At 37.4% G+C, this 12,059-nt stretch overlaps 1 protein-coding gene across 2 annotated transcripts in view; it reads left to right on the forward strand.

Moving 5' to 3' along the window:
- The window catches only part of LOC127577600 (golgin subfamily B member 1-like), a 68,090-nt gene that overhangs the window by 23,836 nt on the left and 32,195 nt on the right, over positions 1 to 12,059 (forward strand). The window contains exons 15-17 of one of the 2 annotated variants that reach the window (XM_052028862.1): positions 6,382 to 6,488; positions 7,150 to 7,273; positions 11,016 to 11,146. In XM_052028862.1, coding sequence (XP_051884822.1) covers positions 6,382 to 6,488; positions 7,150 to 7,273; positions 11,016 to 11,146 — 362 coding nt within the window. The remainder of the gene's footprint in view (positions 1 to 6,381; positions 6,489 to 7,149; positions 7,274 to 11,015; positions 11,147 to 12,059) is intronic. The other variant, XM_052028863.1, reaches the window with a different exon arrangement.

The following is a 12,059-nucleotide window of genomic DNA, read 5'->3' on the forward strand; positions in this document are numbered from 1 at the left end:
CACTAGGGGCAATCCTGGACTAATGGCAACTCTATTCCAGCAGCAGATTCTCAGTACTTGTTGATAATGCATTCCCATTAAAATTAAAAAAAAATAAACAGTGTTAATTGGTTATAAGAAAATCTCTTCAATCAGTGGTTGGATGTCCTTTTGAAGGTGTTGACCACACTTTCTGACCATACATCATCCCTATGGATGTGTAGAACTGAGCCCATTTCTTTTTTTGTACAGGGCATCCCTGGCTTCTGAATGCCCGACTTATGGACACCCTCTACGTACAAATGAGCTCCCATAATATTAGATTCAAAAGTCCAACATAAATACATCTGTTTGTTCCTTTGAACGGCAGATCTAGTTTCCTCTCCATTAAAAGTCATTATTCTTATCAGTCTTGTGTGCTTTAGATGCCATACATTACAATACTGTGGAAGTATGGTTACCATTTTGCATGAGTTTTGTGTATTTTCCAACTTAGAGTCAAAATAGACTTATAGACATTTGCAAAACAGAACCGGTCCATTACCTGGGGACAGCCTGTGTTGTTTGCCCTTTGCTAAAGACTACAGGTGTGCCCCATCATGTTATGCTCTACCTTTCTGAAAAAAAGAAATCAGCTGACTAAACAAAATATAATAATGATAAACCTCTTGAAAATGTGTATTTGGAGATGATCATAAATTGTTAGTAACAGAATGAAACCCCATGGCAACAAAAGTTTTGAAATTCTGTGTGATTTATGTTCTACCATTAGCCATTTTCAGAGAATGGCATTCTGCCAATCATACAATTGTGGCTGCATTTACATCAGTTGGTGTTGAGGCATGAATACAGATTCCACAGCATGGATGAACTCTGCAGCTGAGGGAGCCTCACTTTCTTCAGATTTGATGTAACTGTGTTTGATTTCAGTTTTTTTTGGCAAGTTAGGTTTGCATTACAACTGATTAGTTGGGCCCTGTGAATCATATTTAGACATTTTAATTCAAAAGATGTGTTTATCTAAATAAACTTCCTTATTCATCATTTGCAGTTTGTATTTTAAATCCTAATTCAGAATCAGAATTAGATTTAATATCACTGATATATGACGTGAAATTTATTGTTTTGCGGTGGCAGTGCAGTACAAACAAGTTTATTTTGTGGCAAGCAGTACAGTATTTGCTAGTCCATCTCTTTGAAAACTATGTCCCTCATGATTGCGGATGGCTAACATCATATGAGATGGGGTGCTTGGTGTAGTGACAAAGCAGTGCTGTAATGTCTTGGCTGCAAAATAATTATGCTGAGAATGCATTTGACCCAGTATTTTAGTGATATATTTTTAATCATAAAATCACAATCTATTTCTAAAATTATTGTCTGTGCAATGGCTTCCAGTTGTAAATTTTGAAAAGTATCTGTACATAATGAGTTTTTAGTTACATAATTTAGAAAGACTCATTACATTTTAATGTCAGTACAACTGTAAAACAGTTACTTTTGCTATCTCTTCATATATGCCCAGCTAGTAATTGGTTGGGAAGGTTCCATTGTGTTAAATAAGAAAATTGCAATCAGTAAACCCCATCTAAAGGCTGTGTCTTGTTGAGGGCATGTGGATGAAGTTTGTTATTTATTTTGGTATTAGCTATACTTTGAGATCTTTTCAATCTTGTATACTATTCATGCATTGAGATGTACTTTACAATAGTGAGTTCATCTTTAGCCCTTGGGGTTGGACAATTGGGTTGATAATGGATGCCATATTTTTTAAAGCCATAGAAAAGATACCATGAGAGTCACCCATTTATCGTTAATGCTGATGATTAGAAAGTCAAGTTGGTGCAGTATTAAAGCTGTGAAGATTATGTAGATGTACAATCTTTGAATTTGCTCAAGAACTTGAATCGAAGCAAAGTTATCATTTACAATTTGCTTACTGCTTTTGACTGAAAAATTATAGACAATTTGCTGGAAAGTTAGCTTGTTTGCTTTGCTAGTTACCTTTAATTTCTGATTTTCTTTCTTGTTTGTGATTGAATTGCATATGTTATTTCAAATATTGTGACTTTAGCAGCATTTCTGAAAAAGAAATGAATGAATTTTTGTTGCAAGATGTGGAGATCTAATGTGTAGTTCCCTTTTAAGTTGAGCATGACTTTATTAATATTTCTTTTCCTCTACCATATCCTTGATGAGCACTCAACGATTCCATCCACTTCCCCCTCCACTGCTTTTGCAACTGTGATTTGGCCAGCCATTAGGAGCACAGTTTCCCATCAGTTTTGTGCATGCAGGTTTCTGTCACCATATTCTATGCAGTGCACTGCAGGTTATTTCTAGGCTTTGGAATTAGTGCCTGGAAATAATCAGCAGTGCACTTCATTAGCTAAATTGTGCTGTGACATAATTGTCTTTAACTGAACATGTGCCGATAAGCATTTCCCATGGAAGACGGTTTGCCATTGATCCTGCCTACCTTCCGATACAGCCTTTACCTTCACACAGTAATGAATGTTTGGCCTAATTTGCATGAGGCCATCTTAAGTTAAATTATTGTCTTCAAGTGTTCTTTGTTGCTTTGCATGTTGAGATAAGTTTGTTTCATCTGAATAGAACATCTTTTGCAGTGCTCACTCCAAATCACAAAACAGATGGGAAAATTATTTTTGCCAGAATCATTTCATTTTTAATATTTGCTAATGAGTTAGTTGGCAAATACATTAGCATATAGTTTACATCCCACCCTCACCATGACTGATATTAAGTTTATTCTTACTTTTTAAGTATTCCTGTCCATCCTGAAGTCAGAAATCCTTTTGTTATTGACAAGCTAATGATTACTGTGTGTCTTGCCTGTTATGTCTATATACCAGTGACATTTATTCTAAATGGGCTCCCCAATGTAGAACTATTATATTGTTGAAATAGAAAACTTATGATGGTAGTTGTACCATTATTAACATCTTAGATGATTAAATGTCTGTGGTCATTATGTTATGAAACTAAGAACAACTTTGCATTGTGTAGTTTACTTTGGAAATCACAAAATTGTCTCATGTGAATGAACACAAACTGTGCTGCTTTTGCAGCCTCCTCCACAGCAATCCAGGGAAATCAGTTGAACTGGATGGAATTTCTAGTATTTGCAAACTAGATGCATCTGCTATCCATAATCTGATGGCTCTTTTTAAAAACAAAATTACGAAGTTCTCTCCATAAGTATTTCAGAATATAATCCACTTTCAAATTATTTTGATTTAAACACTTCTACATTTCATTGGACACTTCAATCTTGATTGGACCAATCCTTATTTAGTTCTGAAAATATTTAAAATGTTGGCTAAGAATTTGCACGTTGATGGGCTAATTCCTAGGATGAGACGGTTATCCTACTATGAGCAGCAAAGAAGTTCAAGATGTATTCTTTGGAGTTTAGATGAATGAGAGGCGACCTTATTCAAACTTTTAAAGATCCTGAGGAAGTAGGATAGGATAGATGTTGTGATGTTCCCATGTGGGAGAGTTTTAAACAAGAGAACATAGTTATAAGATAAGGCTGCACTGTGTGTAGGAATTACTTGTTGCAGAGGGTGGTAAATCTCTGGAATTCTCCACCTCGAAAGATTGTGGAGGCTAGATCATTGGAGGCATTTAAAAAGAAGTTAGATACATTTTGAAAGTTTAGGGAATTGAGGGATACGGGGATCTGGAACAGAGAAGGAGTTGAGGTGTGGGGTGGATGAGCCACGAGTCAGGGAAAGGTTTGAGGGACTAGGTGGTCTATTCCTGCTATTTACCTGTGTTCTCCTTTGTCCCTGGTTGCTGTCTTTTTTGTGACGAGTGTGAGTTATTTAATATGATTGGCTGGTCACATTTGATGGGCACCTAACATGCTATTAAACTGGTACCTGACAGCAGTCCATTTCTGAAAAGGGAAAGTCCTCACCAAAGGGATTGGTAGATCATTTTGGGCAGTTTTCATTCAGGTCAGTGGCATCATGTTGGTCCACTTAATGACGGAAGTCGGGAATATAATTGGAAAAATGGCCAGAGGAAGGCAACAATTTTTTATTGAGCAATTCCACTCAACTAGATGAAGTCTGAGAAAGCAATTGTTCTGAACAAATGGGTGGGATGTGTTAGCTGCTGCATGATTTCTTTCAGTCATGAATCATTTACTCCTTGGTTGAAGGTGCCTTAGATTCTTTTACACCATTAAGCCTTCCATGACTGGTTTTAATCACTGAAGGTGATCCTGAATTGGTTTAAGATGACAGTATATGGTTCAAAGTATTTCATGTTGTATAGTGGTCCAGTTAGAGTCATAAGAGTTGTACCGCACAGAAATGTATCCTTTGGCCCACCATGTCCACGATGACCACCTTTGCCCATCTACACTAATCCCATTTGCCTGCAGTAGGACTGTATCCTTCTGTACCTTGCTGTAAGTGTCTGTCTAAATGCTCTTCAACAAGGTAATTGTATCTGATTCCAACACCTTCTCTGGCAGTGTGATTCAGATATCAACTACTCTCTGTGTAAAAAAAAAACTTTCCCTCAGATCCCCTTTAAAGCTTCTTCCTCTATCTTTAAACCAATGCCGCCCTGTTTTTTATACCCTACTGTGGGAAAAAGATTTTTCTACCCTACCTATGCCTTTCATAATTTTATATACTTCCATTGGGCCACTCCTCGGCCCCCTTTGCTCCAGGGAAAACCAGCCCAGCCTGTCCAATTTCTTCCCATAACCAAAGTTCTCCGATCCAAGCAACATCCTGGTGAATCACTCTGTACTCTCTCCAGCACAATCACATTCTTCCTATGGTGTGGTGACTGGATCTTCACACAATACTCCAAATGCAGTCGAACCACTGTTTTGTAAAGTTGCAACATAACATCCCAGCTTTTATATTTTATGTCCTGACCTATGAAGGCAAGCATGCCATATGCCTTCTTCACCAGCCTATCAACCTGTCTTGCCACTTTCATGGAACTATGGGCTTGGACCCCTAGGTCTCTCTGTTCAACATTCCTTGGTGTCCTACCATTTACTCTCTATGTTCTATCCCTGTTTGACTTCCTAAAATGCATCACCTTGCAGTTGTCAGAATTCAATTCCATCTGCCAATGCTCTGCCCAACTCTACATTTGATCTATATCCGTTTAAAAAAAAATATATATATCACTGAACAGCAAAGGTCCTAGCATTGATCCCTGTGGCACGCCATTCATCACAGATTTCCAACCAGAAAAACAGACATCTATCACTACCCTGTGTCTCCTATCATAAGGCCAATTTTGGATCCAATTAGCCCACTCGCCTTTGATCCCATGTGCCTTAACCTTCTGCACTAGACTACTGTGCGGGACCTTATGAAATGCCTTGATAAGGTACCAAAAATAATTAGTGGAATCCATTTTAAGCTGCTGCTAAGTTTAAATAATTTCAAAATGATTTAAAAATTAGATGAAGAACACTATGATGCTGGAGGAGCTCAGAGGCCAGGCGGTATCCTTGGAGAAAAGCAGGTGGTCATGTTTTGGGTCAGGATCCTGCAAAATATTCCAAAAGTGATATAAGCTTCATAACTAAAATGTGCTTTCATTGAATTCTTTATTTTGCTATTCTTAACTAAAGACTTTAATAATTTTTTTAACATGTGGCTCTGCATTAAACATTCAGTTAAGCTTCCAGTTCCATTTTTAAGTGTTTTTGTTAATACAGAAGTTTTATTCAGAAGTTTGGAGATTTAACTAATGCAGGCAAGTGGAATTAGTATAGGTAGGCATGATGGTCGGCATAGACATAGTGGGCCTATTTTTATTATTTACAACTCCATGACTCTGTCTGCCTGTGAAATGTAAAGCTGTTTTAATCCATAGGTTTATTCCATCCATTGCCTGATACAAATTAAATGAGCCATTTAATTCACCAAAGTCTGTTCCAACTTTTCAATAGGAAGGGAAGTAATGATGTTTTTTTTTCCTTTATTTGCATTGGTAGAACACTGTCTTTTGTTCCTGCTTCACTCAATCTTGTGTAGGTTTGCAGGTTAAATTAACAAATCTAACTCTGCTGCTACAAAATTGAAAATAGTATCAAAACTTAAATCCAATTATAGTATTAGTTGTCTTTGAAACATCGGCGATGTAAATTTAGCTTTGTTATTACTAAAGACTTGTGAAATTAAAATATCAGCCAGCTGTGTAGCATTTAAGCAGCACCCAATAAAAAGCAAATGCCTTTGGGGAAGTCACAAAGTAGTGAAAGTCACTGGGGTCCAATTGTTCTCGACTGTGTTTGTGTCTGTGTTCATGCTGTCTTTCTGAATGACGTGTCTTCCTGTGGCACAAAACTGATTGAGGATGACTGGTTCTTTCCTGGCTGCTCTGATCCAGCTTTGGTCTCAGGACAGCAGGAGCTGGAGGAGGAACTGGGGGAACTTCGAAGACTAGGACAGCATCAAGAAAGGAGGAAACAGACCACCGATGGCCAAAAGCTCGAGGTATTAATGATTTAAACTTTAATCATTAATGGAGATGTTGGAGATTTAAAGTTTGACTTTATACATCTGTATGCTTGAGTTAGCTTGACATTTTATGGCGTTATTAATTTTAAGCTTTGCAAAAATTGAATGAAGAATTTTTGTTATGAAGCCTTTGGTAATTTTGAGATAGTAATTGCAAACTGAGACTTGCCAAAATGAAAAAGCCTTTAATTTTAAGTGCCATTATAAGTTAACCTAAGATGTCTGGCATTGTATTAAGCATGTTCAATTTTAAATATAAACTGTAAAATAAGAAAACACAAGTATACTCTTAGAAATCACTGTCACATCTGGAAAGTACATCAATGTTTGGTGGTAGTAATTTTGCTAAACTTGCCCCTTTATATTATAAATATTTGAATAACACTACCAAAGAACCATTATGAACATGATGGGCCAAATGACAGCCCTCTGGGGCTGTGACAATCTCATCAATTTTCACTCATAGTTATCCTGTTTGGTGTGAATAGTCATTGGATTCCTTCCAGTGTGCACCGTATTTGTGTCTCTGTAAATACTGATGATGTGCAGATAAATTCAAGAGTAGTAGTTAAAATGGATCGAACAAAATTGGTACATCTGCAGAGAAGTAAATGTGTTTTTTTTTATTATTGTGTAGGATGATTACGAATATGAAGAGAAGCAGCATATTGAAGAGTCCAACATTAATGTGGATCGCAATGGTGCAAATGAAGGGGAGAATTTGGGAGGTTTGTGGCCAGAGTACAGTTCCCATCATACAGGTGTGATACCCACTAGACGGTTATTGAAAGCATGCACAACGTGAATTTTGTGATGCTTTTTTAAAAATCTTTGCATTTGTTTAAATAACCCACTTTGTTTATTGGCACATTCTAACCTAAGTCAGCATTGTTTGGATTTTTATTTCCTCCCCCTCTCTAAATTGTCCTATTGAATAATTTGCAATTATCACATAAGCATGTGCGTGCTGGAAGAACTGGCTGGTTATTATTCCAAGGTATCATCTGCGCCTTTGTTTATTTTTCATATTAGGGCCCAAACTGGCTTTGAAACTACAAGGCAGGGGAGTTGAGAATGAATCCAAAACTGACTATTCCTTTTATGCTCAGTTGGTACAAAATTAGAAGTTGAAAATAGATTGGTGAATAAATGGTTTGTGTCGCTGTTGTAAAAAGATATGCTAGAGAAAGTTTATGGATGTATAGCCAGATGGTTAAGTTGTAGGCTAAACATTATTAGGAGTAACCTGCTCCTGAGGTGTTATCACCTCATTATAAAGCAGTTGTTTGAATATATGTCTTAATGTCGCCAAAGTATAGATAAATGTGCAAATTCTGTCACAGGCATTGTGTAAATCTGCACACATCAGTGGAATTTGGTGAGGCATCACATGTTTTCCCTGATTTTTCTCTTTCCATTAAAGTTATGGACATAGAAAATTGACAAGCAAATTATCAAATGTACTTTTTAAGGAGGGGATTTCTTATTCTCTCTGATTGGATATCCACATGCCTCTGGCTGTTTATCTATTTTCCTCTGCGTCTCAGTATCGTACTCTACATTTCTGAGCCCATCATATTTGCCGTTTGTCTTTTCTCTATATATGAATGATCCATGTCTCAGACCCCTATCTCCGTATTACACTGGATGGATTTACCTGCTCCCTTGCTTTTCCCTTTAATGTCCTTGTTCCTTTCAAGCTCCTTGCTGTCCCCCTTGCCTACAGGTGCCACCACCACCTCCTTAATTATAATTTGTTTCCAAGAGAGCTGCAGATTGGAGTGCACTTATTATTCACCTCAGTCATAGTCATAGAGTTGTACAGTACAGAAACAGGCCCTGTGGCCCACTACGTCCATGCCAAACTTGTTGCCCATCTACATAATCATTTGTCTGCATTGGGACCATATCCTTCAAATGTCTTGCCTATTTAAGTATCTGTCTAAATGCCCCTTAAACATAGTAATTGTATCTGATTCCACCACCTCTGGCAGCATATTCCAAATATCAACCACTCTCCATGTAGGAAATAACTAGTACTTAAATCACCTTTAAAACTCTTCCCTCTAACCTTAAGTTTATACCCACTTGTTTTTAATACTTCTACATGGAATAATACATGGGTTATCCCATGTGAAGTAATACAACACATTCCCCCCGATCCAGATTATCCCACTATAATGTGAAGGTAAAGCACAATCCAAGGCTCCACTTTTCAGTGGGGAAACCATTTCTGCTTCCTGGTTCCAATACTCTCTATCTTCACACAAGATAAACGTTGGAAGCAGTTCAGAGAAAGGTTGTTAGACAAACACCTGGAATGGGTGGTTTGTCTTTTAAGGAATGGTTGGACAGGGTAGGCTTGTATCTGCTGGAGTTAGAAAGAGTGAGAGGCAACTTGATTTAAACATTCAAGATCCTGAGGGGTGGACGTGGAGACGATATTTCATCCCATGGGAGAATCTAGAATTTGGGGTCATTGTTTTAAAATGAAGGATCTCCCATTTAAGATGTAGATGAGATCAATTATTTTCTCGTGTTTGTGAATCTTTAGAACTCTTTTCCTCAAAGGGAAGTTGATGCAGTCTTTGAACATTTTTAAGTTGGGTAGGGTGATTCTGGATAAGCAAGGGGGTGAAAGGTTAATGGGTGTAGGTAGGAATGCCGAGTTGAGGTCGAAATTAGATCAGCCATGATCTAGATGAATGGCTAAGCAGGCATGAGAACCCAAGTGGCCTACTCTTCCTGACTGTATGTTTGATCTCAAAAGATCTAAATTAAATGCTTGGCTGCCTCGAGCACCTTCGTTGTCTGTAAGTCCTGAGTAATCGTTGTCTCAGGTACTCTGTACCTCTTTCCACCATTTCTTAGCCCCTCTAGCTCTTCTCAACAGAAAACTACCACTCCTTTGCCCAATGTCTTCAAAGCCAATTCATGTCTGTTCATCTCTCCCTTCCCTTTCCCATCAAATAATGCCATCATCACTCGTGTCAGTAAAAAAAACCTTATTTCAGTCCTCCCATGTACCATCTTCCACTTTCTTTCTTCTCCTTGAATGGGTTATTGATATCCAAATCCATGCCCTCCCAGAGGGAGAAATGGTGTGACAGTTTGTAAGGATCGATGATCTTTTATCAGAACTGGAACTTTCCCAATAACAGGTTAATGACCTGAAACATTAACTTTTGTTTTATTCTTTCTCCATATATACTATACTGATCTCGTGAGTTTTATAACATTTCTGTTTTTACTTCAGAGTTCTGGCATCTCAAGTATTTTGATTTTATTTCATGCCCTCTTTTCCCCATCACTCTTGTCTCCACCACCAATTTCTGTCCCTTTAGCTGCTTATTGTTGGTACTGATTTTTGTTTCTATTAACTTGCTACTTTCCTGCACCGGATTCTTTTCTGGTTTCTTTGTTTCACTCTGTACCCTTCTCGCTTCCATTCAACTTTTTCCTCTCACTCAACTTCAAGTGGGAAGAGAAGGCTCTGTCTGGAACCTAGAATTTGGAAAGAATCTACGCCAGGTGCTCAGCATGAAGCATCACTTAACACACAGTCACGTAGGCACTAGGCTTATAAAAACTGCATTAAAATTTGCAATTATTTTAGGCTTGCTTGTCTGTGTTCAAGCCATGTGCAAAGCTAAGTTTAGGGTTTTAAAAATCTAACCTAAAATCACTTAGCTCGTGGACTTGCTTAAGAGCAGATTTTGCTTTCAGCATTGAACAAATGGTGCCAGTCATTCATTATGCTTAAAATTACCCTCAAGCTTTCTTTGGGGATTTGCATTGGAATTTGCTGAAGTTTGGAACCAAAACTCTGCCCTCTGCAGATGTCTCTGGGATTTCCATGATTTGGCAAAGTAGCTGTTGAATACAACCAATCCGACTGAAGAATTCTAAATATTGAGTCTTTAAATTATCAAATATGGTACAAAAATTGAAATTAAGGGGGGAAAAAAAGGGATTCAGAAAGAAATATAACAAGGAGAAAAAGTAAGAAGGCCTTTTTTAAAAATCTAACTTCCAATCTCTACCAAAAATCTAAAGGAATGAGATCGATACTAATTTGAATTTGATCTTTGTTAATTTTTTTGTTCACTGGAATGGGAAACTCCCAGCTCTATCTGTTGAGTTTAGATTTTTTATCTTCCATGTATATATTGTAATTTTGCACCTCTATACATTTGAATACAGGGCATGTAGGGAGTCACTGATCAAGTAAACCTGAAGTAGCAGAGCAGCTCGGGTGACAGCTTCCTGATTTCTTTGTTTAAGTCTGTGATTCAGTTTATATCTGAATACAATAAATACTAATAGTGTCCACCATTAATTCTGCAGCAAAATCTGGAGCAAGGACTTTGAATAAATACAGTAAAATTAGCGTATTGTAGTTAATAGCCTTCAAGAGTTTTACTAACTGAAAGCACACTAAGATTGCATTCAATTTAGTTTTCATTTCAACAGCATTGCAATAATACATTTATAATTATGCAGGACTGAGGGCAGTTGTTGAAGAGTTAGAAGTGGAGCGGAACAGGCTACAAGAGCAAATACTAGTCTTGGAAGAACGCTGTGAAGACTTGGAGGACAGAGCACAGCTCCGTGCCAGAGTAGAATTCCACCAGGTAAGCGTGAACATTCAGAGTGGTTTAGTGTAAGAATTATTATGACATTAACAGTTGTGTTTACAGTAGAAAAAAATTGAATTGGAAATAGTTTAATAGCAACTGATCTACTGATATGTTTAAAATAATGGTTCATTGTGTTTGACAGGCAAATGGGTAGTAATTTCAGATTATTCATTATAATGAAACCACGTGTTTTCATTTAAATTGCAAGTTCTGCCACTTATTTAAATTGCTAACTAAAATTGGCTAAACAGATATTTACTCAATTCTTAAAAATTCTTTCTGTTATTGAGAAATTTGGGTCCCATGACTTGTCGGACAGTTGACTAATCTGTCATTTATCCATGGTAAAGATAAGGATGTAAGAAAAGGGAGCCAGGAGGATGCCAAACTAGCTCCTCCACTTATCAGGATCATGTCTGATCTTCTACCTGAATGCCATTTTCCTGTACTATCCTCATATCCTTTGATTCACAATATCCAAAAATCCATCATTCTCTGAATTGAATCAGCTCGGTGAATGACCCTTTCCAGCCCTCGAGGTGGAGAAATTCCAATGATTCACCACCCTCTGTGTGAAGAAATTCTCCTCATCATAATTATAAATTGTAAATTTTAAGTCTGATGCTTCCATTTTATGTGGTCTTCTAAAAGTTGCTCATTGCAATATAGTTCTCAGATCAAAACTTTTAGGTTAATCCACCAAGTTTGAATTTTTGAATTATGTTAAAACTTTTGAATGCAAAATAAAACTAAAATTCAAGGATCTTGTAACAAAGCCTTTTAATACAGGTGGCCTTTGGTGTCTATGAAGAAGGGCAGCTACTGAGGCTTCCCCAGGTGTGTGTTTGCCCATATTCACTTTTGAGGTGAAAAGCAACTGCTGCAATGTGTTGTTAGTTGTGTATTG

Source organism: Pristis pectinata, chromosome 14 (assembly GCF_009764475.1).
Source record: "Pristis pectinata isolate sPriPec2 chromosome 14, sPriPec2.1.pri, whole genome shotgun sequence".
In the NCBI taxonomy this organism is placed as follows: domain Eukaryota; kingdom Metazoa; phylum Chordata; class Chondrichthyes; order Rhinopristiformes; family Pristidae; genus Pristis; species Pristis pectinata.